General features: G+C 48.4%; 1 protein-coding gene across 1 annotated transcript in view; it reads right to left on the bottom strand.

The window, feature by feature from the left end:
* Window positions 1-228: 228 nt before the first annotated feature.
* Window positions 229-25,938, bottom strand: part of LOC116948913 (phospholipid phosphatase 3-like) — a 65,878-nt gene continuing 40,168 nt past the window's right edge. Inside the window, exons 5-6 of the mRNA XM_076071888.1 lie at window positions 5,594-5,770; window positions 229-2,745 (exon numbers count right to left, since the gene is read on the bottom strand). Of these exons, the coding sequence (XP_075928003.1) occupies window positions 2,527-2,745; window positions 5,594-5,770 (396 nt within the window). The 3' untranslated portion in view covers window positions 229-2,526. The remainder of the gene's footprint in view (window positions 2,746-5,593; window positions 5,771-25,938) is intronic.

Below are 25,938 nucleotides of genomic sequence, written 5' to 3' on the forward strand. Positions count from 1 at the left end.
CAAACAAAAACAACAACAAATACTCACCAGTAATAAACTTCTTCCCGTTTTAGGGACGCGGGCCGGTAATTACCACTCTCCCCTGAATCCACCATCCCCTCCTTATTACCTCCCCCACCGCACCCCCAACCCACCACTACTACCACCGACACATGGTGTTGTGTTGGGGGGTGGCAGAGGACGTGGGGGGGTTGATGTTGAAAAGAAGAAGGCAGCAGAACAACCACGTGTGTTACATTACAAGAATGTGTTTTATTCTGACAAAGGCATCACGATGTACATTGTACTCACAAAACCGCAGTCGCTGGGACTGCCCAAGTTATGCGCAAGTCCAGTAACGCGCTGCGCTCTCTCTCTCTCTCTTATACACAGGAGTTTATTTAATAGAGGCATGTTTGTGATTAACCCCACCACAGGCAGGTTGCGAAAAACCCTAAAAAAAATAATATCGACGCAGACACAGACACGCACCGCTCGCACAAATATAACTACAAAAAAACCATGAGGAAAAAAATAACAAAAGTTTCGTCTTGAAATGCTTAGTTAAAAAAAAAAACACTGTCAGCTGTATCACATTAAGTTTGAATACTGATCGTTTGTCCTTCCAGGCTCGTTTTAAAAAAAAACAAGTAAATTAACTGTTCAACAAAGGTCATACAAATGTGTGTCGCCTCCGTAATGTAAACAGGACTTGAACACTATGGGCTCTCTCCGATGCGTTTGCCAGTGGTACCACGTGTCGTTCGGGCCTGGCGCCCGACCTCTTCACTCCACCACCACGCGCCGGGAGAGGCTTCTTCGGGAAACGCGAAACCAGTTCGATTCGCCTTGCCGGCACGCACAGGCGAAGGCATCGGACGTGGTGTGCGAACGACGTGCGCGCGGGCACGACCAGTGAAACGCATCGGAGAGCCGTTCGGCACAGCCGTGGACACCCGCGCGGGCACAAAAGGCTTGAGCACAACGCGCGGATGTTCAGGCAGTGCGTGGGGCACCCAGAGACGATGTGTGTGGAGAGAAGTCATTAAAAAGGGGCCTCACACCTCTACGAAGTTAAACATCTCATAAATCTTTTTTTTACATTTATAATAATAATTAAAATAAAGTAGTTGCTATAGTAATACCATCATCTTTGCTAATACTTAGATTAAAGGCGCTAAGTGCACTCGAGAGTAAAAAAAAAAGTACTTTTCGATGCTCTATGGTAAACCAAAAGATGGTTTTGTTGAATATTGCTACATTCACATATAAAACCTGGCGCTATTTTACATTTTCTATGAAGTATTGTTGCGTTTACAAGGCTTATTTTCTACAAGACTATAAAACAACAGGTTCGAGGCGGGATTGCAAAGCAGATGCAACACATTCGTCAATAACAACCATGTGGCCTTAGAATAAAGTCGATAATAAGCGACGTTTCAGTTCAGGCAATGGCTTTTCTTCACAGCACATAGCGAGCCCTGAAGAAGGGCCATTGAGCAAAACGTCTGTCGATTATACTTCTTTTCAAGATCGTCATTTGTTATTGTGCACCCACCGCCGACTTAGCAGTGTCACCAAATAATTGGGATATCCAAAAAAAAATACACAATTACCGTGGTTTACCATAGTGAGCCAATGGTACATTTTTTTAAGGCGTTACCACAAAACGTTTTCCGCTCATTCGACCAAATCGGTCAGACTTAGTGGTTAATAAAAGGAAAGCTGTCATTCTGACCAAAGAGGAGAGAAGCTCCATCAACAGTTTGCTTCGTGAGAATTATTAGTGAGCAAACTGAATGAGCGTTTTAATATAGGCCCAAGCCATCACATTAAAATAGATGGTATCTGTCTTAAAAGTTACTTTATATAACATTTATATAAAAATACACAGTCTTTGCCACATCTAATAGCCTTCAGGCCATACTAGAGTGAAAGAGTCCACAGTTTTTGATAGAAAAACTGCTGTCAAATTTCCGGATTTGTTTAAAAGGCATGATAAGACAAGCACTCTTCCAACAGGGCCAGTGGTTGAATGGATTTTTTTTTCGCCTTTTCATTGAAAAAGAAACCCATTCTCCGGCAGGTCACGGAGCAATTTAACGTAATTTTCATGGCAGTTTAACACTGGCACATTTGTCCGTTGCAATTTTCTGAGGATCTATTGCCTCATTGGCCTACCGAGAGTCCACAATGCTAATTCATAGTCTGAGCTAAGGTTGTCCCCCCCCCCCCCCACACACAAAGACCTCTCTCTCTCCCCCTCTCTCCTTGTCAAATGTGCGCTCGGCTAACCGACAACCTCATCGCAGAATGTCACAAATTGTGCCATCGGCCAAAATACATCATCTCGCGTGACCACACTTCGCTGCGATGACTCATTCCCCCATCCGCCCTCCTCCCTTCCCTCCAACTTCACTTTGCCGATACAGCCAAGCAACCGCCTCCTCGCCTGACACACGCTACAAAAAAATGACAGGCAAAGTTTGACTTCTTTTTTTTTCTCTATTCTCCCTTGAGAAAGGAACAACGTCGGAGTCGGTAATTTCACTCGCTGACCGCGGGCTCCGGGGGTGTCGTCGCTTGACGTCCACCGCTGTGGGCGCTGCAGCGGATGGCGGCGGCGGCGGCGGTGGCTGCGGCGTCGGCGTGGCCGTTGTGATTGGCCGCTTGGCCCTGTTCCAGGTCCCCGTTTGTCCGCGCCGCTTCCCTGCGCTTGTGCACCGCCAGGCAGTTGTCGGTGAAAAGCCCCGAGATGAGAAACACCTAAAAAAAAAAGAAACAACAACAAACAAGCAGCGGACCGGGAGGCCGCAGTCAGCACGATGTCGCAGTGGAGCCGCGGCAAGAAAAAAAATGGACTTTGACGGCGAGGGCCCGTAACCGTTCACCCAGACTGCGTCCAGCGATTTGGTGAATCATCACGTTCATGAATGTAGCATCGGGGAGGGGTGGGGTAGGGGAGGAGGTAGTACGGGGGTCAATGGAGGGGGCTGGGCCCCCTAAAATAAAAAAGCTGAACTAAGATGCACAGGCTTGGCACAATTGGAATAAGGTAGAACGAAAGGAGACCCTAGCTGCTAGCTGTGATCTAAGAGAGTTGAACAAATTAGAGGGGAGGAAGGTAAAGAGAAAATGCCCAACCCCAATAATAAACGATCATAGTCAAGTCAAAACAAGTTGGTTGTTGGGGCCTCGACAAAATCTAATCATTTGTAAACGACCAGCACTTTATATTTTTTGTATAAAAATCAGCGCTGCAGCCCTTTACATATATACACAGGGGGTGAGAGCCCGAGTAGAACGCACGATAGACAGAAGCAGATTGGGTCGTTGCTCATTCTGTTTCGCGGTCAAAATTTGCGTGACGTTCGCTGAACATTGATCGTTAACACTGACTGCACAGAAACGTCAACATACACAGCAGAAGATACACACATGACTTGCGGTCACAAGGCTTCGAGTACATTAATATAATTAAAGCGTGCATGACTAAATATGCTTGTCAGTTTACAGCCATAGGACGAGTGAGTGGATTGATATATTTAACAGTCTAAGTGTAATTGTAATACACAATTTTCCAAACTTTTTGACAGCCTCCCTGCTATGTGCAAACATTTGTATTTTACGCAACGAATAATGAAAACAATGGCAGAATGGGCACATGGCAAGTCTGCTGGATCGTTTTCACGTGTGCACTTCTGTTTTTAATATTTTTGAGATCACGGTGCAACATTCAATCCTGCAGCTTCCCCACGACATTTGGCATAATTCCATAAAGCGCTCAGAAGTTTTTGTTTAAATCATCCCATTCATCCACTCAACTGAACTTCTGACCCTGTCTCATCACTAATGGCTATGCCAGTTGGTTAGGCTACTGGGGGGTTTCCATACAGGTGAAAGCGCTGCCCTGCAATTCCTTGCTTACGCCACTGCAGGTGGAAAGGCCTCCACGAGAGAGAGAGCTTTAGAGGGCCCCCTCTAGACAGCCTGTGGCCTACTCTTCAACACTTGTCAGTTGCCTTGGAAGGAGTGGGAGTTCCCACATTGTACCCCACCGCACACACAACCTGCTGACCGTGGTACACCCACCCCATTTACACTGCTGAGTGGCACAGAGGTGTGGGGGGGGGTGGGCGCTATTTAGGAAACTTGTACCGTAGCAATGTTGCAACTGCCACGCCGGGAGATCGAATCGAACCCGGCGACGTCTGGACTGCAAGTCCCGTGAATGTGGTGACCATTACACTGCGGTGGTGGTGGCGGCGGCGGCGTCGCAACATCCATCACACCGTGCAGAAGCGGCCACTAATGAAGCAGCCACCGTGCGGCAAAGTGCAAGGGCACGGAGGTCACAGCTTGTGGGGCTCTGCCCAGATCCCCCGCAGCAAGGCGTGGAATGAAGACCGCGGTGCGTCACGTCGACGCGGGGGCGACATTCTGCAGTCCGCGTGGGCATCGCGACGTGTGAAGGACCCGCGTTGTAAGGAGGGCCCCCCGCCCCCGTGGCTCGACAGAGGTCTCCCCGCGCGTGGCAGCAAAACCGCGGAGCGGAGCGCTCTGAGTTTGCACACGGAGAGCAGTCCGCCCTTGTTCGCCACAAGGCACAACGGAGTAAATTTCCATCGTACCGCCCAAGTCAAACCGCCCACCGATCAATTTGGCTCGCGCATAAGGGGACCGTCCAGGCTTTTTGGATTTTGTCTGCCTTGTATCAATTTTGTTCCACTTTCTAAACTACATTTGTTTCACGAAATTTGATCAAATCCCATTTAACTAGCAATGGAAAACGTGTGCGCTCGCCTTGCCGAGAGCGAGCGGCCTCAACTTTCACGAGAATCTGCGCGGCGTTGAGACAACAAACGGGCGTTTTTATTGTTGTCGTTTTAACGAGGGTGTAAACATTCCAACGAGCCCGATGAAGAGGCCACGCTCGCTGTGCTGTGCTATTTCATGTGGGTTCACTGGGCATCTTCCCGTCGCGCCCCCCCTCCCCTTCTCCTCCCTAACGACGGCACACAGCCAGGAGGAATTCCTTGCAGCCAATAAATTACAGCATTAAACGCGGGGCAAGAAATATGCAAGTGGCGAGCTCCAACATTACGACCAAGCGGTGATATTCATCCCGATCAGGTCAACGCTGATGCTGCCAAACGCCGACTCGTAACCGCGATCATTGTCGTCGTCAGTCATCGGCGAAGATGACAATGCTGTTGATGAAAACAACTGACGGCAAAATGCAATTGGCTATGGGATGGCCTTTTTTTCATGATGATTTTTTTTAGAGTGGATTGTGATCAGAAATGGATAACTGCTGATGACAACGATTCAGTTTTGTTTATCCAGCCTGCTGTGATTCTGCCCAGTTCTTATATCCTTCGCTGGAACGAAGGATACAACAATGTGTAAACGCACATAAAAAAAAACACACAAATCCTCATTGTTAGATGAACGATGAGCACATGTATGACAAATTGATTGACAGGTAAGTTGGCACACTGCACTATATAATACAAACCTTCGATTAGCGCGGTTGGCTATGTACGGTGCAAAATAAGTTCAACGTACATACAACAACAATAATGATAATACGTAAATTAAAATCTCCACTCACAACAGCAAATGCGACGGCCGCCCCGGAGCCAAAGCCGACGAGCACATCGCTCCAGTGGTGCCGGTAGTCGGAGAGGCGCGACAGCCCCACAAACACGGCCACCAGCAGCAGCACGAACTGCAGCAGCGGACGGAGGATGCGTGCGCCGCGCCAGCGTAGGCGAGACTCCACGTACAGCTACGAGGGTGGCACGTGTCGCGCACACACAGCACACTTCATTACACACATGGCACGTGTCACAAAGACCAACATCCCCCGGTATAGTCTTTACAGACTGTTGGGGCAAGTGCTGTTAAGCAAGCACCTATGAAGGCCGGCATGGCACGCATGATGGTGGGTGGTCAGCACCCTGACCAGTGGTGACATTTACACACTGCACCGGGTACTAATTTGAGGTTGAGTCGACTTAGGGGAGGCCCAGGATCGGTTCAAATATTCGTCATCGATTGTTGGCCATGAGCGGGAATCGAACTCGGGTCGCCGGGTTTGTAGCGCAATGTGCTAACCGCTACACTACCGCTCCCCACGTACCTTGCCGCACAATACATTGCACGTGTCACACACACACACACACATCAGACACGAGCATCACACGCACAGCACAATGAGAGAACATGCTGGCGCACGCGTGGCAAGGAGCGGCTGGGTTGCACGCGGTACCTTTTGGTGCTGGCGCGTGGGACGGCGTCGTTGGCGTACGAGGTGCACTAACATTTACGATTAAATAAAAATGGTAACCCACAGTTGGGATTGCACACAACATTGATCGTCCCCTCCTGGCAGACTACTGCCCATTTGAAAGGCTAGGTACCGAGTCACATTGTGCGACACAGGGACAGCTGCCACCAGGGGATGCCCTTTCAAATGTGTCGAGATGAGATGCGATGTAAAGCGCTCTGAGATGCCCCGAGGTAGAGGACGCTACATCAAAAACACATCATTATCAGGCCATTGTCAATCTACTGCTGGTTGAAGGGATCCCCACAGCGTGTTGGCCACTGGGGTTGTTTAACCATGCTTTACCACGCAGATCACTGCGGGCCGGTGAAGGCAGTGGGACTGCAGAGGAACGGAGTGCTAACTCCAGTTCACATATCACTCGCCACGGATGTTAACATTGGCTGAAAATCGAAATCAGATCAGCGGTAACCACTGCACCATCGCTCCAACCCCATGCAACACTCGAGACTCGAAAAACACAACATTTTGACAAGACGCGATTCGACGTAATTACCGTGATCTCAAGAATCCAGAACTCGAGGCATTGTCAAACCTCTGTGGAATATAGTTTTGGATTTCTGCTGGTTATGTCAAAACCCAACTGGGCAACCGCTGGGCGTCGTGAACCCATAGTGCTGGGTGCACGATGCTAATGCTTCGCGGTAAAAAAACCCGCTCCGAGTTCAGCAACGCGCGCGATAAATTCAACGCAGCAAAACGCCGCACATGGCGCGCCTAACGCGCCACTTTACCTGATATAGCACACACACCTTGCTGCACAATACATTGCACATGGCACAACGCACGCACGCACAGGAGCGCTCTTGGGATTTTTTTGGATACCCCCCACCCCCCCCCCCCCAGCAGGAATCGTTTATAAGACCCCCAGCTTAGCGAGCAGTGTTTTTCAACAGCACTTAACAACCCACACATGGCAGTGGCAATGTGTAAAAAAAAGAGGGCAAGTGGACAGCACTGTCTCCCTAAATTACAATCGCTGCCATGCAACTATTCTGGTGTGCCACACACACACACACACTGCTGTGTGTGTCACAGGTACACCACTGTGTGTGTCACAGGTACACACTACTGTGGGTGTCACAGGTACACACCACTGTGTGTGTGTGGCACAGGTACACACCACTGTGGGTGTCACAGGTACACACCACTGTGTGTGTCACAGGTACACACTACTGTGGGTGTCACAGGTACACACCACTGTGTGTGTGTCACAGGTACACACCACTGTGTGTGTCACAGGTACACACTACTGTGGGTGTCACAGGTACACACCACTGTGTGTGTGTCACAGGTACACACCACTGTGTGTGTCACAGGTACACACTACTGTGGGTGTCACAGGTACACACCACTGTGTGTGTGTCACAGGTACACACCACTGTGTGTGTCACAGGTACACACTACTGTGGGTGTCACAGGTACACACCACTGTGTGTGTGTCACAGGTACACACCACTGTGTGTGTGTCACAGGTACACACCGCTGTGGGTGTCACAGGTACACACCACTGTGTGTGTGTGTGTCACAGGTACACACCGCTGTGTGTCACAGGTACACACCGCTGTGGGTGTGTGTCACAGGTACACACCGCTGTGTGTGTCACAGGTACACACCACTGTGTGTGTCACAGGTACACACCACTGTGTGTGTGTCACAGGTACACCACTGTGGGTGTCACAGGTACACACTACTGTGTGTGTGTGTGTCACAGGTACACACCACTGTGGGTGTCACAGGCACTGCTGCGTATTGCTCACACACACACCAAATACAAACATCCCCCGTACAGCATTAACATCCTGCTGGAGCAAGTGCTGTCAGCGAGCATCTTAAACTTGCGGCTATGGGCCTGTGCTCGTGTGGCATGAGCGGTGTTGCGTGTGTGTCGAGTGGTCCGGGCTGATGTGGAATCGTGACTCCTCCGCATTATCCGTCTGCCCACAAGCCCGAGAGGACGGCTGTCCCGGACATGGAGGAGTGCTGATAGCAGCACGTATGCAGGTGCCAGGTGGATTGTTACGTGGCAGCATCGTGAGAGATTGCGACGGATTAGAGGCCTTCATCCAGCAGTGGATTCAGGCACACCACTGCGGGTGGCATGTTTACTCTACTGGACATTTGTGAAACTACTGGACAACCGTAAAAAAGAGCTTTATATCTCATTAGATTCCTCCAGTATAAATACATATTCTGATAAAATATTATTATTCTGATACTCGTGGCAAAAGACGCACTTGCACGGAGTTTTGTTCACGGTGCTGAGCTGCGCCAATGCTTGCCACGTGGTTGGCATTAATTGTAGCGTTGGCGAGCGGCAACGTTAGTCCCAAAGCGATGCAATTATCGTCGATGGGTTTTTTTTACTCTTTTGGGGATGGGGGGGGGGTGTGGTTGTGGTTCGTAAACACGTGCCCGCGTCCAGACACACACACAAAAGTCGGTCGTGAAAGTTGGGAGTCGTGGTAATCATGATCATAATTATTTACCGACCTAAAAGGAAGCTTCAGCGGATCTCAATCGCCTTTTTGAGGACAGTCCTGCCTGGGAAGTGAGGTCAATTATTATTTATTTTTAAGAAATATATACTTTTATGCCAGAGATGGATCTAGAAACGCCCAAGGGAGGGGGCTAATCCCAACATAGCGAGTTTTTAAATCGGGGCCCTGCATAAAACACCAGTTTTGGGGGTTTCAAGCAAAGGGGTGGGGAGGGTGTAGGCCGATCAGTCCCCATCCCGCCCCTCTGGGATCTGTCACTGCGTGTGGCAGTAAAACCAGCGCAATCCACTGCTGGATGAGGGCCTCTCCACACCGATGCCAGTTGTGGAGGTTATTCGGCCATACGTCATCGCGCTGGTCGGCGCGGGTCGGTGAAGGTGGGCGAGCGCTCGTTACACACAAAATGTGCTTGCCAGAAATTAACCACGACACCTCGCTGATCTCGTCCAGGCGCATAAACCATCATCATGCCAACTCCGTCCATCCTCGCAGCGGCTTTTGGCTGGCCATCGAACAAAGATGGTCACCACATCGCGCGCTTTCACGTGCGCATCTGCAACGCTCTTCCTTCCGTTATTAGGAAGCCACTGGACCTGTGCACTGTTACATCCGAATTGAAAACTAATTTCTTTATAACTGCTATTTTGTGTTTAGTTTGCAGTCTTTCCCCTGCACCTCCGATCAGCATGGATGGCTACGTACGGTGCGAAAGAAGTTCTACATACAGTGTGTTAAGAGCGTAGAATTACTGTTCCGACAATGTACCAAGAGCAAACTAATACATACGAGGTGATAGTGCTCACAAACTGTCACCAACTTAAAGTGCATGCTGTTCTGCTTCCTACAGAGACCTTGCTGCCTCTAATCATGAACTTCATACATGAGATCCTCACCGTGACTTACAACTCTTTCTACGTTGGGATGTTTGTCCAACGCCACGATTGAGAGATTTGCATCTGATAGTAGGTGCATGACATCTACATGATCCACCATCCCATCCAAGCAGGTGGTATACAAGCGTGTGTGTCCACCATGCCTGGACTATGATTGTCATAATTGTCATCACTGTCATCAGTGTCAACAACCGTCATCCATCATCATGATCATGACCCATGATCAATGACACTGTTGGATTCATCATCATAAATCCACTGCTGGATGATAATCCACCTGGCACCTGCATACGTGTTGATATCAGCACTCCTCCATCTCTGGGACGGATGTTCTCTGGGGCGTGTGGGCAGACAGATAATGCAGAGTTATGGTTCCACATCAGGCCACACACTGCTCATCTGACACCAGTGCAGATCCATAGCAAAGAGCGTCAAGTTTAAAAACAACGAAATTAGATTATTGGCTCGGTGGAATCCTCACAAAGGCGAGCTTCACCGACTTCGTTGAGTTTGTGACTGGCAAACAAAAAACACAACAAATAAATAAATAAGGATGCAATAACCATTCACACATTGAACACTTTAAGTTTGGCTAATCTTTAAATCATTTCCATCGTATTTCCTCTGCCATTATTATTTTTTCTTTCTAAATTGACTCCTGCTGCCGGCGAGCCCACAATTGATATTTTGGCAAGAGAGTTGGTGGGTTTGCAAAAAAATGTGCCATTATATTCAGCTCTGACAAATAATAGGGTCAGTGCGCATTCAACATCTACAACTGCGCAAATGCGTTACACAACAAAAGGGTCTTGCGTAAAAAAAATGTTTAAACACGCAACCTCCAATTAGCACGGTTGGCGCAGTGAGAAAGAAGTTCAACGTACATGTGTACTCTGTTGAGCGGTATTGTAGCAGTTAGCGCGCCGCGCGACAAAGCTGGCGAACCGGGTTCGATTCCCGTTCATGGTCTAACATCAGCGACGATTATCTGAACCGGTTCTGGGCCTCCCCCTAGGTAGACTCAGCCTCAAATGAGTACCTTGTACATTGTGTGAACATCGCAACTTGGGTGATAAAAGGCGGCCTCGTGTGCCGTGCCGGCCTTCATAGGTGCTCACGAACAGCACTTGCCCCAACAGTCTGTTAAGGCTACACGGGTGAACTTTGTCTTTGATGAGTGTGGGCACTGTGTTGAGTCTTATCTATCTAGGTCATGGAGGGAAAGGTGCAGCTCTGAAAATGCTCGCTCACGCCACTGCCGACAGTAGGGCCTCCAACAGAGGAGGGTATTTTTTGGCCTACTCTTCCAAACTGGCCAGTTCCCTCTGCAGAGGTGGGTAGTACCCACACTTCACCCCAACGCACACACGCAACCTTCCCATCGACTGATGGTGGTTGTACCCATTGAAACGGCTGGGTGGGCAGGGGGATGGTGCCTTTGGTGCAATGGTTGAAAACGCTGGGACCTTCAACCCAGAGGGGACCGGCCGGTTTAATCTCCCAGTGCACCAGTTGGTAAAACGGGCAAGTTTCTTCAATCACCCTCGGTAGACTCGGCCTCACGCGAGTGCCCGGCGTGGCATGATCAACCGCACCTCCGATATAGCATGGATGGCTACGTGCGGTGCTAAAAAAAAAAGTTCAAACTACGTACGTACGTACATCGGCACTGGGGAGGTGAACAAGCGAGGCCGACTGTGCCGTGTACGCGGCGCTTCACCACACCACCCAGGGATCCTTCCTTCGTCTGCGCGAGTGAGGGCGGACATGTGTGCTATCGGCAACATGCTGGCCTCCCTTCGTGTGTCACGCTGACCCCCAATATAACGATAATAATAGAGCCCTTTATTTATCTAGGAAAGCCTTGCCGAGTCTCAATATTTTTTTAATGGTGGCCCTGCAATGGAATGTTTGTCAAATTGCATTAATGAGTTTTGTTTTTGTGCATGTGGGAGGAAACCGGAGTACACGGAGGAAAAAAAAAGCAAGGATATTAACATTCATGCCTCAAGACAAATGCATTCAAGAAATGTACTTGCCGTACTGCCGCCATCTCCTGTTGGTGCCCAGCAGTTCTGGGTGTTTTGCAAATATTTGTGTGATCCGCCAACCCTTTGCTTACGAAGCGCTGGTTCCCGGGTATGCATTGCCACAGCCGGTTCTAATAGGCGCTCACTAACAGCACTTGCTGTAATTGTCCAGAGGACTAATTGGAAGATCTCGGTATTTTTAAAATTCTGTATATGTACAGCTGTAGGTGTGGATGACGTACACATGTTTGCGCCTGTGTATGTAAGTTGTGGGCAGCGGTGGTTCAGTGGTTAGCGCACCGTGCTATGAACCCCGTGAACTGAGTTCGATTCCCAGGTCACGACAAGCATCAGTGGCGAGTGATATCTGAACTGGTCCTGGGCCTCTCCTTGGTTAGACTCGGCCTTAAATGAAAACCTGGTGGGGTGTGTCAAAGCATTAGCACTGGAGAGACAAAGGCGGTGTGGGGGTGGTGGTGACTGCACCACGCTTTTGTGCATCATTCTGACCTGCGTAGGAATTCTATAAAAGGACTTGCCCCAACAGTCTAGAAGGCTATCCAGGCAGGCGAGATCTGTGTCTGTAGGCATGCTTTTGTGTTTCCTGTGTTGTTCTTCCCCCGCACATCCGATTACCACGGTTGGCTACGTACGGTGCGAAAGAAGTTCAACATACATATATACGTGTGCTTCGCTGTGTTGACTGATGTACACGTACATTTCCACCTATGTGTGTGGGTGTACAAATATGTAGTCAGCGTGCGTGGATTTGCGTGCATGTACGTGTGAATATGGGCTGATATGTGCTTGCGAGAACATGTGTGTGGGTAAAACACGTGTTTTTCTTTCACCAGGTGAGAACTCCAGGAGAACAGGATGAGTCGAATTCGCAAGTGACCTGGGGTCACGAAAAGCGACAAAAGCAAACCAACTACAAGAAAAAGTTTAACACTGCAGCAAAATATAACTCGGTGCACTCAGAGCGTGTACATGCGTACGTGCGCGACGATCTTCGTCTCTGTCGTGTGGGGGAGCAGCGGCACAGCGCTACGAACCCCAGCGATCAGAGTTCGACTCCCGCTCACGGCCACCGACACCAGGTGACGATTTATCCGAACCGGTCGTGGGCCTCCGCGAGGTCGACTAGGCCACAAATGTGCCACTGTGGCGTGTTGTGTAAACATTGCCACGAGGGGGACAAAGGTGGCCGGGCGTGGTAACTGGCCACGCCACAACCTCGTGTTGCCGTGCCGGCTTTCCATAGCCGCTACTCGACGACATAATTTGCCCTAACAGTCCTGTGTGGGCCGTACGGAGAGGAGGAGGATATGCGCGTGCCTTGCTTCATGTATGTATGCGCACATGTGTGGCGGGTGCTAGTAGTAGGGGGGCGGGGGGGGGGGTAGGGACGGTGGCTTCTCGTTTTTTTGTTTTGTTACAACTGAAATAAAATCGGGCTAAGGGGGGCCTATACTCGTAAAATAAAAATAAAAACCACTTTGATTGTAAGACTCCCAGCGGCCTCCCCTGGAGCTGTTTGATTTAATTCGGCATTGTGAATAACAAAGCGGAGTCCCGGGGCCCTGCTCTGAGCCATGCAGGCTGGCGGCTTGCCGGTTCACTCGCTCGGGAGGGAGGGGACATGCACCGGAGGACCGCACAGCGCACACACACACACACAAAGGCCATTAAGTGCAAAACATAAGTTTTCATAAAAGAGTGAGTGCTCAGCACTTTTCTCCTATTGCCATCATCATCATCATATTTATTTTATGTAAAGTTTCGGCCCAAAGTGTGTGAAAACTTGTTTTTGTAATTAAAGCTTTGAGCACATAATGTTGGGCCATAAACTATATATAAAACTATATATTAAACTATATATGAACTAATAATTGTTTTTTTTTTACCCTTTCATCTGGCCAGATAAAAGGGTAAAAAACAATGATCATATTTTGCTACTGGCAAAGGAGGTTCCAATGGTATATATATAAACTATCAATACACTTTTTTAAAAACTATCAATAAACAATATATAAACTATATTAAACTATATATATTAAACTATATATGTTTTAATCCACTGCTGACGGTGCACGCGTCAATGCTTAATTGTGCGTGGACCAGCAACAGTGATGAGTATCTAAACCGGTTATGGCCCTCCTCTTGGGCGACTCAGCCTTAAAATGAGCACCTGGTGTAATGTTATAACAGTGACATTGGGGAGACAAAGACGGCCTCGTATGGTGCTGAAAACACCACCGCCTCATATGTTGCGCCGCCCTTCGCAAGTGCCCGCTACCAGGGGTATGTTCGTCTTGGTGTGTGTTGGTATGTGTGTGTGTACCTTGTTTCGACTGTAAATGAGTACCCGATGTGCAAGCATCATCACGTGAGAGACAAAGGCGGCCGGGCGTGGTGTTGGCGACCTACCCCCTATTGCCCCGTGCCAGCCTTGATATGTGCTCCCTAACAGCACTTGCCCCAACAGCTTGTGTGGACTACATGGGGGATCTTTGCATCTACAGAGTTATTTATCGCAACACTCTGTGCGAGTACATCAATTGATGAATAACATTTTCCCCTCTAATCTATGTTTTTCTTCTGTTGCCGATTGCACGTATCAATGCATTCGTGTGTGTGCGAATGTGTGTGCCACGCATCTAGTATGCTCGTTACAACAGCAGCAGTTTGAATATGGAGAGATGTGTACGAGCGCATGCGATGCCTTAAGACATGTAAATGGTTGTTTGTGTAGAGTTAACCGCAAGATATTCTCCCCCCAAAGCAGTAAGATTATAATTAGAACCCACAATCAATTGCTGTAATATGATATTGCAAAGCATACATTCTCATTAAGCCCACACATCATATTTTAAAGAGGTTTTTTTTTCTCTCAACTTAACCGAAGAATCCTACGCACATTTAATTACCAACACAATCACGATTTTACGCAGTCAGCAAATCATAACTCGTGCGAGAATTTGCAACTCATTTTCAAGCCACTGCTGGATGTAGGCTTCTTCCACGCTCTGTACATTATGGGGGGGTGTCGTACGACCATACCTACCCACGCGAGGTCAGCGCTAGTCGGCGAAGGAGTGGGTCATGACTGGCTCGGAAATCACTCGTCAGCGATGTTAGCCGTGGCCCGGGAATGAAACTTATCTCTCGCCGGGGTCAGAGTGCAGCGCTGCAAGTGCCGCGCCACCGCTCAACCCCATGCGCGGTTAAAGAGAAATGGACTCGCGAGCACGAGCTATACTTCATTGCCACGACCACTTCCACCTCGCCGCATTTTCTCTAAGCCCTGCGTATCAGTCAGCGGTTGCCGAGTCCTCCTCTTGGGGATACGGAGGTGCGTCACCAATGTCAAATGGAAAACAAAGTCAAAAGGGGCAAATGAAGGGGGAAGCTGGGGGGGGGAGGGGGGGGGGGTGCACGAGGGCCACACGGCACAGGCCCCTCGGGGGGACCCACGCGAGCAGCGTTCAAGGGTAACGATCGGAGTAGGTTGAGAGGGACGCGAGCGAGCGAACGAGCGAGCTGATGGGGGGGGGGGGGGGGCGGGCTTGGGGTTCGGGGTGGATGTGAAAGTTGGACTTGGCACAAAGAGAGAGTGCAGAACAGAAAATTGTGTTTGCTGCGCGAGAAAACATGAACACGGAACACGACGTTCCGGTATCACGATGGTGCCTGTGGCACCGCGTTCTTCACGACTCGGTGGTGGAGACGTGGCAGATACGGTGACGTGAACGTCCCAAAGTGGAGTTGCGCCACAACCTCTTTTATCCGCAGGAGGTTTTTTTTGTTATTTGGGGTTAGATCGCGTGAAAATAAATGTGTCGTGAAACCCGCCACCACCCGGCACAGCCAATTAGGAATGGTTTTGTCACGTAAACAAAGCGTGACAATTCGTTATTGGTTCAGTCACAACATTTACACATCCAGTACGACGTTTCTCGGGTAATTACAACCAACCTCTTTGATTGCCACCCCAATAACCAGCGGCCATCCGACGAGCATCTTCCTTGCCGTCCTTCCTCTCCCCCACACCGTGCACACCTTTCTCCACTGCCGCCACCACCACCACCACCACCTCGGCCACAGCCCATCCATAAATTAACCGCATTTGCAGTTTGTTCTCTGCGCGAGCACTTTATTAACGCTCATTAGACGCGACAGCCGTTTTGGCTTGCACGAGCCGGCCTCGCTCGCTCCACGTTCACCCCCGGGTGCCCGCAGGCGCCAGCGCACGCTCCGTTACCGGAGCGGCCCCAAGCTACCCGACTAATTTACTGTTTCAACAAAAAGAAAGGAGTAAGTTAATAATATATTTATTTATTTTTAACAGTACGCGGCGGTTGGATGCTGCCGTGGTGCAGTGGTCAGCAGCGCACAGGACTTGCAACCCACAGGTCGCCGGTTCGAATCCATACCCTGGCAACGACGTTGAAACGACTGCGCAAATGTCTTAACTTCCCCCTCGAATAGACAGTGGCAGTTCCAGGCATGGTATGTTGGTTGCCACCATTAGCTTCAAGCAACACACAAAAATGTGTAGAAAACACTCGGCCTTTGTGGATTTCGCAAAAAACCTTCAGCAGTTTCCGAGGAGGTACATGGTTTTCCAGCCCGTATTATTTTTCTGTTATGACGATGGGTTTACCCTCTTCCCGATGACGAACGCTTGCGTTGCAATCGAAACGTCCTAATTTTTGTTATTTTCTTTGAACCTATCTACGTGACTTTACCGAAAGACCAAAAGAATATGCGTTTACAAATTCGATTTGTTGCCACTATTGTACCCAGGACTGCACCAATGAAATACATTCTGCCTAGATTCTGACCCATTGTTTTGAGGGGTTCACAAACAATTTGCGCAGCTTATTGTCTATGCATCAAAATGTAAACGTGTGTGAACTTTCTCTGAGTACTCTGGTTCCCCCCCCCCCGCACGAAGCCAAACAACTCATTAATGTAATTGGCCAAACATCCCAATAAAGGACCCTTCTGGAAAATAATCTTGAGTAAAATTTATTGGGTAAATTAAGGGAATTATTATCATTTCTGTCTCACGATTACAGCATTGTACAAAAGCCAGATGATATATTGTATGCGAATGCTTAAAACTGCAATCGTATCGAGTATTAATGTGAACGTGAGTACGGGATCATTTGTTAGGCGTATTCTTTACAATTTTGATTTAAATGTGACCTATCTCCAGACGCTGTACAGAAACAATGGGGATATTCATTTTATAGACAGATAGAGGCAGCCGGGTCAGACACAAAAAAAAAAAATACATTCTTGAGCCTGGATTCAACAGGGGCAGGGAGCTGACAGCATGGATATCAGGGGGGAAGGGGAGTTTTAGACTATGGAGACAGCAGAGGGGAATGAATGAGGGAAATCCAAGACTTCGGTCCAAGCCCAGCATAGGCCAATCAGTTTGGGTCGTAAGAATCTGCTTATCTATATAGTGTACATTATAGTTTGCGTATGTATAGCAATGTACATTACAAAGTGAACAAATGGTTTGTGGACCTGATACTTCAAAATGCGTACGAGTGTTGCACGTGATTTCTAAAACCGTGTAACCGTCTGCGGTGAGTATATAATTACTGTGTGTAGTACGCGCTTCAAAGGAATTAAATACACAAGGATGGTCGAGAGGATGACTTGGGACGTTTCTCCGGCTACTCTGAGGATCTTTGATACGTTAGTTTAAGCTGCCCGTTGGAAACTTTTCGCATTTTCACCGAATTGTAAGAATTCTAAAAAGGTGGTGTGACTTGGTCGACAAGCAATGGAGGCCCCCTACCAGCCACCTTTCTGTCACTGCAAAGGATCCTTGGGGATTGTCATTGCTTTGGCGTGAGGTTGGTATGCATGTATGTTGCATGTGTGTTGTATGTATGTTGCACGTGTTAAACTTCTTTTGCATCATACGTAGACAACGGTGCTAATCAGAGGTTCCGGCGGGAGGGCAGTCTGGCCCCCATTTTATAGGGCAGTATGGTTTAAATTTCTACTTGTCATGTACACACAGTTGTTTTTGTCCCGATTTCTATTTTCTTCATTGCAGTTCTTTTTGTTTTGCTTTTGTCACTTTTTTGGCGAGCCAGGTGACCCTTTTCAAACGAGACTCACCCCCTGGTCTCTTGAGTGTTCACACCTGGTTAAACAAAATAAACTTGAAACTTGCAACTAAAACGTCCTCCCCCTTCCTTGCCAACACACACAATGCTAATCTTTAATTCACAATTTGCGCATGTCGCGACTGCACCACAGCTACTTACATATGATAGCGACGCTAATAATAATAATGATACGTGGGATTGATGAAGACAAATATATGATTTCCGACCGAATGTATATTTTCCTCTCTGGAAGTAAAAGTAAACTGGTGAATTGCCTTCCTGATTTGATGATGCCTGAGCAGCACTCAGGAAACTGCTCCTCAGCTAAACGCCCCAACTCCCTCCCACTTTGGCCACTTGGATTTGCTGATGTGGAGGCAGCTCATGCACATTTAACAAAAACTAGGAACACTTTAATAAGAAATCTTAAATATTTAGCTGCCACTGCCCGTTTGTCCCGGTCTAAAAAAAAATACACTTGGATGTATAAACAATGTACAGCCTGTTTGAGTTAAGCATTGTTATGCGGTTCTGTTTTTAATCACGTTAACCAGATGGGGATTTTTTTTTGCTGTTGTTCGTTACGGTTCTTGCTTCAAGTTTGGGCTGTGTAGGCCTGAGGCATTTTCCGCCCAAACCCTACGAATGCTACGTACGGTCTCACGAGCGACAGCCCCCCCCCCCCCCCCCCCGACGCAAACAAAACGGCCGAGCCGGTGCGCTCGCTCGCACGCACGCACGCACGCACGTTCGCTCTCCGCAGGAGCCCGCGAAGACCGTCAGCCATCGTTCTAGCCGAGGGGCATTCTCTGGCTGTGAAGGTTGACAGAAAGGGGGTATTGACCGGGAAAGTAGGGGTGGATCCGAACTGTATTAATCAGCAACAGACGAGACAACATCTGACCTCACTCCCACTTTTAAACCCTGACAATCAAGAGCCCCCCCCACCCCACTCGCTGAACACATCCAGTTTAAACAAACGATGACAATGGGATTTTTTGTTGTTGTTATCGTTGTTCACGGTAAGACTCAAGGCACTCGGGGAATAAACGAGGGCGGCAGCTAATGGGATTCGTGAATTGAAATGCCGGGTTGAGGGCCATCTGGGCCGGGTGGCGGGGGACGTTTGCGTGCTGTGCTACGGACGTGGCGACGCCAGTTTAATTACCGGCTACTGGCGAACGCCGGTGGGTTCGGCGAGCAACAATTTCGCCGGTGCTGGGGCTCCCCACATTCACCGATCGGCGCCGACCAGCGTGGCGAAGTATGGTCAAATGACCGCCAAGACCGGCACAGCATGGGGAAGGCCTTCATCGAGCAGTGAGCTGATAATGTGCTGTAAATTTATTTTCAGCGTTTAAAGGAGGCTACTAATGTTGCTCGAGGTGTATTCAATCAAGTTGAATTATTACTGTTTAATGGCTGTTATTGCAATCGGGTTGAAATTTTCTTAATGTATATACTTTTACATTGTTTTCACTCCAAGAACATTTCTGTTCAATGTTAAATAATATTTTCATACTTTTCTGGGATTGTACAATGTTTAGTTTTACTAAGTTGTAGAACACCTGTTGTTTTTTTAACCTGTGTAATTATTTCTGTCGTACATATATCTATAAGCTCAGGTCTCCTTTGCAAAAAATATTTGTAGCCACAATGGGCTATGAAGTTAATAAAATGAAAGGAAATTGCCTAACGACTTGGGAATTAATGCAAGAAATTACTTCTGTGTACAACTTGTGACTTTCCCCCGATTTTATCCCACGCTGTTGGCGTCATGTATGCATGTTGAACTTCTTCTGCACCGTACATAGCCAACCGTGCTAATCGGAGGTGCGATTAGCAAAGAGACAAGGAATGCATTTAGAACGCTAGCAACGGCACTGCGCGACCTTCCTCTGTACGAGAATGGCACACGGAAGTGGATATCACAGAAATACTTCTGCGATCCCTTGAAGTGCTTTCTAATCCACAGACAAAGCAGCGGCATCCCCCCCCCCCCCCACACTCAACTCACAACACTTCAGAACCCGACTTAATCACGGGTGGCTGCCTAGATTCGTACCCAGGAACGTAGCCGTGCTAGCTCAGCGCTGTGACCTCTCTTGAGCCACCCGACCACCTCCTGAATTGGGCTTTAAATATTGATTGGGAATTTTCCTGTGGAAAATAATAATAGCACGGAACGGGTCTCATTTATTTATACTTTCGCTGTTTCGTGCTGAACGAACTCCGTGTCGTAAGCGGAGGAGGTCTCTTGCCAACAACGTCTGGCAACGCGGCAGCATTTGCTTAACAGCCCCTGACTGTTGACGACACAAGGAACGTCAAAGCCAGTCCAGAGCATTCCTGTAGAAACAAGTGCTGCTCTAAAACATTGGTTAAGAAGGCCAATGGGCTGATGGGCTAAAACAAAAAAAAAGGCTATTTTATTTTTACGTGGAGACTTGGGACCTTTGTCGACGTATTTATTTATTTAGCGTAAAAAAATGTCGTGCGGAAAATGGAATGCGGTGTACGATGTATAACATCTAAAATAAGCATTGGAACAGGTGATTTCAATGCACGCGAGAATCAAAAGTGCGCAAGATAGAGTGTTGGAATAGAACAGGAAGCAGATAATTTATCTTATTAGTAACTGAACGCCTGGCTGGGATGCATCGTTTCACAGTTAATGTGGGTAACAGATGCAGAGAATGGAGGGGGACAGCGCCCATTTGTGACAAGCACGTTGCCGACCGCAGGAAAATAACGGACCGAGGACAAACATTACGTCACAAAAATACCTCACAGGGATCGCAAAAGCATTTTACAACAATCCCCACCAGTGGATAAGCCCCTTTAAAGTTTCTGCATCAGATATCTGCGTGTTTATATGGCTAGGCACACACATAGTGGAGAGCTGTGGTTGTAGCGGTTATCGCACCATGCTACTGATCTGGCGACCCCGGTTTCGCTTCCCACTCATAGGCAACACCAGTGGCGATTATCTGAACCGGTCCTTTGGCCTCCCCTAGGTCGACTCAGCCTCAAATGACTACCTCGTGCAGTGTGTACACGTCGTTACTAGGAAGACAAAGGTGGACGGGCGTGGTGCTGGCCACCACCCCCCTTCGTGCGCCCTGTCGGTCTTCATGGGTGCTCGCTAACAGCACTTGCTCCAACAGTTTGTTAAAGCTATACGGGGAATCTGTGTATTTTTATACGCACACGTACACACAGTTGATAGTGCACAGGGGTTCCCAGTGGCCTGAGTTTCCCGGTCATGGCAAACATCAGTGACAAGTGGTATACCAACCCAACCGGGGCCTCCCCTAGGTCAACTCAGACTCAAATGAGAACCTATTGTGGTATGTGAAAATAATAGCACTGGGGATTTAATGGTGGTCAGGCTGGCCACAGGACCCCTCGTGCACCATTCCGGCCTGAATAGGTTCATGTTACATGAAGCTTACTTCGCTTTAACATTTATTTACCATGTCCAAACTACATTTACTTCAAAACAAAATAAAAACTTTCTTTCTAAATCTTGTTTTTCAGTAGGATACATTATTCGGAAGAGCATTTATTTAAGATGACGCTTCCCCCCCTCACCCACCACCCCCACAAAAACCTTTTTTTTCATGAACGACATTCAACAAAAAAAAGTATACAGCAAAGATGCAGCACTGCAATTGCTTGTTCGACGCCACTGCTGGTCGAAGGGCCTCCGCTAGAAGGAGATCTCGAGAACCCCTCTGAGAAGGTCGTTGTCGCCTACTCTTCTGCGCTGGCCACACGTCTTGGAAGAGGTGGCAGTTGCTGCCGCAACCCACACCGGTGGGATGAGGGCAGCAACTGATTGGCACGCTGTGTTTACGTGACAAACCTTACCGGCCGTGTCGCATGGTGGTGGAGGGTTACGACACATTTATCATCATGCGATCTAACCCGAAAGCCTTTATGATGAGTTACCCACACTTTTACCGCACCGCAGGCGACTTAGCCGAGGAAATTTGCCCGTCGTTTCAGCTGCAGCGCTGCGAGATGAAACCGATGGCTTCTGGACGGTGGGTCCCAATTGTGCCACCCATTACACCGTGGCAGCATTCCCCTTTCATCAAGTGGATTTCATTCAAATAAAGGGCACTCATTCCAATGCGTTTAAGTAGAAAGAGCTTAGGTGTCAGAGCAATGCTGACTAACTGTGTACGGTGCTCGTTTGACTAAAGCATCTGACCAGTTCTCAAATTTCCGTGGAAACAAAACCAGCATGGCATTCCAAAAAAGCTTTTGTAATAAAAGTAATAAAAACAGAGGGTGGTGAGAGAAGGAAGCCATAAAAATTCAACCAATAAATAAGCTTACATTTGTTCTTTTTCAAGTGAGAATTCAGGACTCCTATGTTAAGTATGCATAGTTGTTCATAAGATGAATAATAATTTAAAAAAATGTTGGCCACATTAAATCTCAGCGTTACATAAATTATTACGCAGGGGTCCTTTTTTTACTTGGGTCAGCAAGAGTTCCTTTAATAGGATTAAAATTAATGTCTTAAGTTCCCAAACTAATGTGGCACTGGCTTTGTAAACCCTGTCCTAATTATCACATCACAACACTACGCAACATCTGTGTGCGTGACGCAGCAGGAGTCAAAAAGCGATTATCCTGCTGAAATTAACACCAAGGCAGTGGACCCGTCTATTCACAGCCCTGGGCCACTGGTGGAAATTACACGTTCCTATGCTGAGGACAAGACTATCCATAGGAAGGCCACTATTAAATTCCCGACAAACTGGTACATATCTCATCGACCAAGGAGGGATGAAGAGCTGAGTCAATCCCAACCAGGATTTGAAAAAGAGTTATTATTACATAACTCAGGAAATAAATATCTTCATTCTGATTCTCATTTTAATTCACGACCTTCCGATTGCGGGCCGCTCACTCTCCCGCCGAAGCACTTGACCAAATGTGCTTCTGCGGCCGTCTGGAACGTTCTTCCTTCCGATATTAGGAAGCCACTGGAGCTGTGTACTTTTAAATAATCTAGATTTAAAACTCATTTCCTGAGAGCTGCTTTTTTGTTTTTAGTTTGTTGTCCTTCCCCCGCACCTCCGATGAGCACGGTTGCCAATGCAAGTTGCGAAAGAAGTTGAACATACATACATACATAAAGAACGCTGCTAATGTCATTTCCAGTAAATTACAGGCACAGACACTACCCTCAGACGGGACTCGCAAACCGTTTGACTCCCCTTCGCAAATAAACTTTCGCCTTTAGTTTTTTTATGTTGCCAGTGCCGCTGTCATTTAGCTTTTGTCTGGATCCCTCCCTCCCCCGCTCCCCACTGCTGTCCCCGCTTCTAAATGCCTTGGCAAGCAGAGGGATTCCTCAAGGAGCAGCGGTGGCAAGCGCACGCAAGGAGCTAGCAATGAAGAAATCGCCGTCTCGCTCCTGGGAATGACTGACCTTTGCAAGAGCGGCGAGGGGAAACTCACAAATAAAGCCGGTTTCATGTCACGCACATTGGCCCCGTCAGCGTGGATGGCCAGTCCAGTAGTCGGCACCGCTGGTCGCTGAGCCGGATCGTTTGCGGACGAGTGTTGATCATGTGACCAAGTTGGTACTGTCTTACATATTCACTCTCAACAGACACTCACCTGACGCTCTTCAGATACTCATCAATCACCTAATACTCCCCAGATACTCACCACCAGTCACTCACTTGACACTCAACACTTGAGACAATAACAACCCCTCACTCACTATGCACTGAATGCTCATCAAACACCGAAACACTTACAACTCACACTCACTGCTCACATTCACCAGAAACTCACCACTCACCTTACATTTACCTAACACTTCCCAGGTCCTCACACTGACTAGAACCAAAACACTCACCGGACACTCGCCATTCATCACAAGCGAAGGAAAGTTAACCAACTCCAGGGATCATTTGGAGTGGTCAACGGCAAGAAGGGGCAGACAGAAAAGTGACCAGCAGCGTTTTAACAAATACAGCCCGTCGATAATCGACACAGCCACGATCAGCGAACTCAGAGACTTGGTAATTTGAGGAGCAAAGCAAATCTACTTGACATCAGTGGCACTTGGCAGCAGCCAAAACTCATTGCTACTGCTGCTTCTGGGGGGGGGGGGGGTCACAGGGATTTGGGTGTTGCTCACTTCCGGAGCCGGCATTTGTGCCTCGCCTTTGTGCCGGCTGATAACGGCAGGGCGGCTTGGCATTATTTATTTTAATTCTGCACCATTCTGCCGTCGCAGCCGCCGCTGCAGCGTGGGGGGAGGCTGCCTGCCCAAGATAGCGGCCTTGGCACAGTGGTCACCGGGGGGGGGGGATGGGGGGGGTGCTGCTGATTTTGAAAGCGGTGTGAGAGAAAAAAAAGAATCAAGATAAATTCAACGAAAATTGGAAGTGAGATAAGAAGGTCGGCCACCGGCAGTGCAGATTTTCTTTTAATCAATAAGGCAACGTACGGCGTTTATGTGCGTGGCCGCCGCACAGCTGGCTTAACCTATCTTTATCTTTTGCTTCGTTGACGCAAATGAAACCTGACTGGGGCCCAAAACGCTGCAATTTGGACGCATTACATCAAACCGACTACAAAGCGGGGTGTCAGGAAAATTCACAACAAATTTGATTAACATGCGTGAAATGAAGCTGGCTCTTTCTGGGTTTTATTTATTTATTTTGTTTTACTGAAGCGTGCACGGTTGTGGCTGCTGTGTAATGTTACCGCCGTAACAGAGAGAAAAGTCTCGATCCGAGGTTATTGCGGGTAAACTTTTGTCCAGTTCCCCCCACTCACCCCAAGCTCTGCCACATATCCTCAATCCTCTAGACCTAACACTCCTCAACACCACCACCCACCCACCCCTCCCTCCCTCTCTCTCTCTCACAATGTCCCACCGTGACCTGACCCACCATCCGCACGTTGTTACAGGTCTGGGCAGAATGACAAATGGCCTGAATCTGCACTTCAACCACTGCTGGTAGCGTAGGGGTCCCATCCCTTATCCTCTCCCGAGTCAGGAAGCGAGCTCGGCAGAGAATCGGCAAGGATGCCTGGCATGTAAACAAATGAACCGTTACAAATGCCTCGTTTTGTTGATCTGGGCAGATGCCCTTTCCTTTGCTGGAGGACACAGGTGGTGATAACATTGATGATGAAGCTGGTCAGGTGGCTTACTTGACCCTTGGGTAATATTGCAAGCAACTCCGGCGAGTTGTGGAGCAACTGACAAGTCAAACATTTAATTAAGCCCTCTTCCTAAAAATGAATAGATATACTCTTTGGTTCTTTCGGTAAAGTCACGTAGGTATGAAATAAAATAAATCACGACGTTTCGGGCGCAACACAAGCGTCCTTCATCAAGTGGGAAAGCGATGGTCTGCTGCCGAGGCAGACTATTTTAAAAGGTTTGAAATGGGTGTAGCTCAAGGGTTATAAAGACGTGGCCGGGGCTAGTGATGTTAATGTGAGAAATTAGCATGTAACTGTAAGACAGGAGAGCGGCCTCCTAGATTAATAGATATGCCTCTTAACGACGGCACTAGCGATGAATGATGAAAATTAATTCATGATGATCGGGATGGATGGATGATGATGAACAATGATTACAATGTTGATAATTACGAATGAAAATTAAAATTATGATCGCAATGATGACGATGGTGATGACGATGACAATTAAAGCCAAACACGTGCATCGGAGTGATGGCAACGTGCTGCTGGTGCCGAGATTGTCATATGAAGCTGTAACGATCGCCCAACATGAGCAGTCACACCCCACCTAAGCCGCTCAACTCGCCCACCAAGGAAGACACACGAGCCGCCTCCTGCCTTGACCCCACGAGGTCGCGGGTCAAGGGTCGAGGGGAGATTGTGAAACGTGGCAATGAGCTGCTGTGGTGGGGCTCAGCGTTATGGGAGCCAGGGGGAGGCTAGGGGAGGGTGGGGATGGGGGGTGGAGGGGCCAGAGTGTGGGGGGGGGGGGGATGGAGCAACCAGACTCTCCCAATTGCTCCCGAGGGA

This window comes from Petromyzon marinus, chromosome 35 (assembly GCF_048934315.1).
Source record: "Petromyzon marinus isolate PM22_M1 ecotype Great Lakes invasive population chromosome 35, UKy_Petmar_22M1.pri1.0, whole genome shotgun sequence".
In the NCBI taxonomy this organism is placed as follows: domain Eukaryota; kingdom Metazoa; phylum Chordata; class Hyperoartia; order Petromyzontiformes; family Petromyzontidae; genus Petromyzon; species Petromyzon marinus.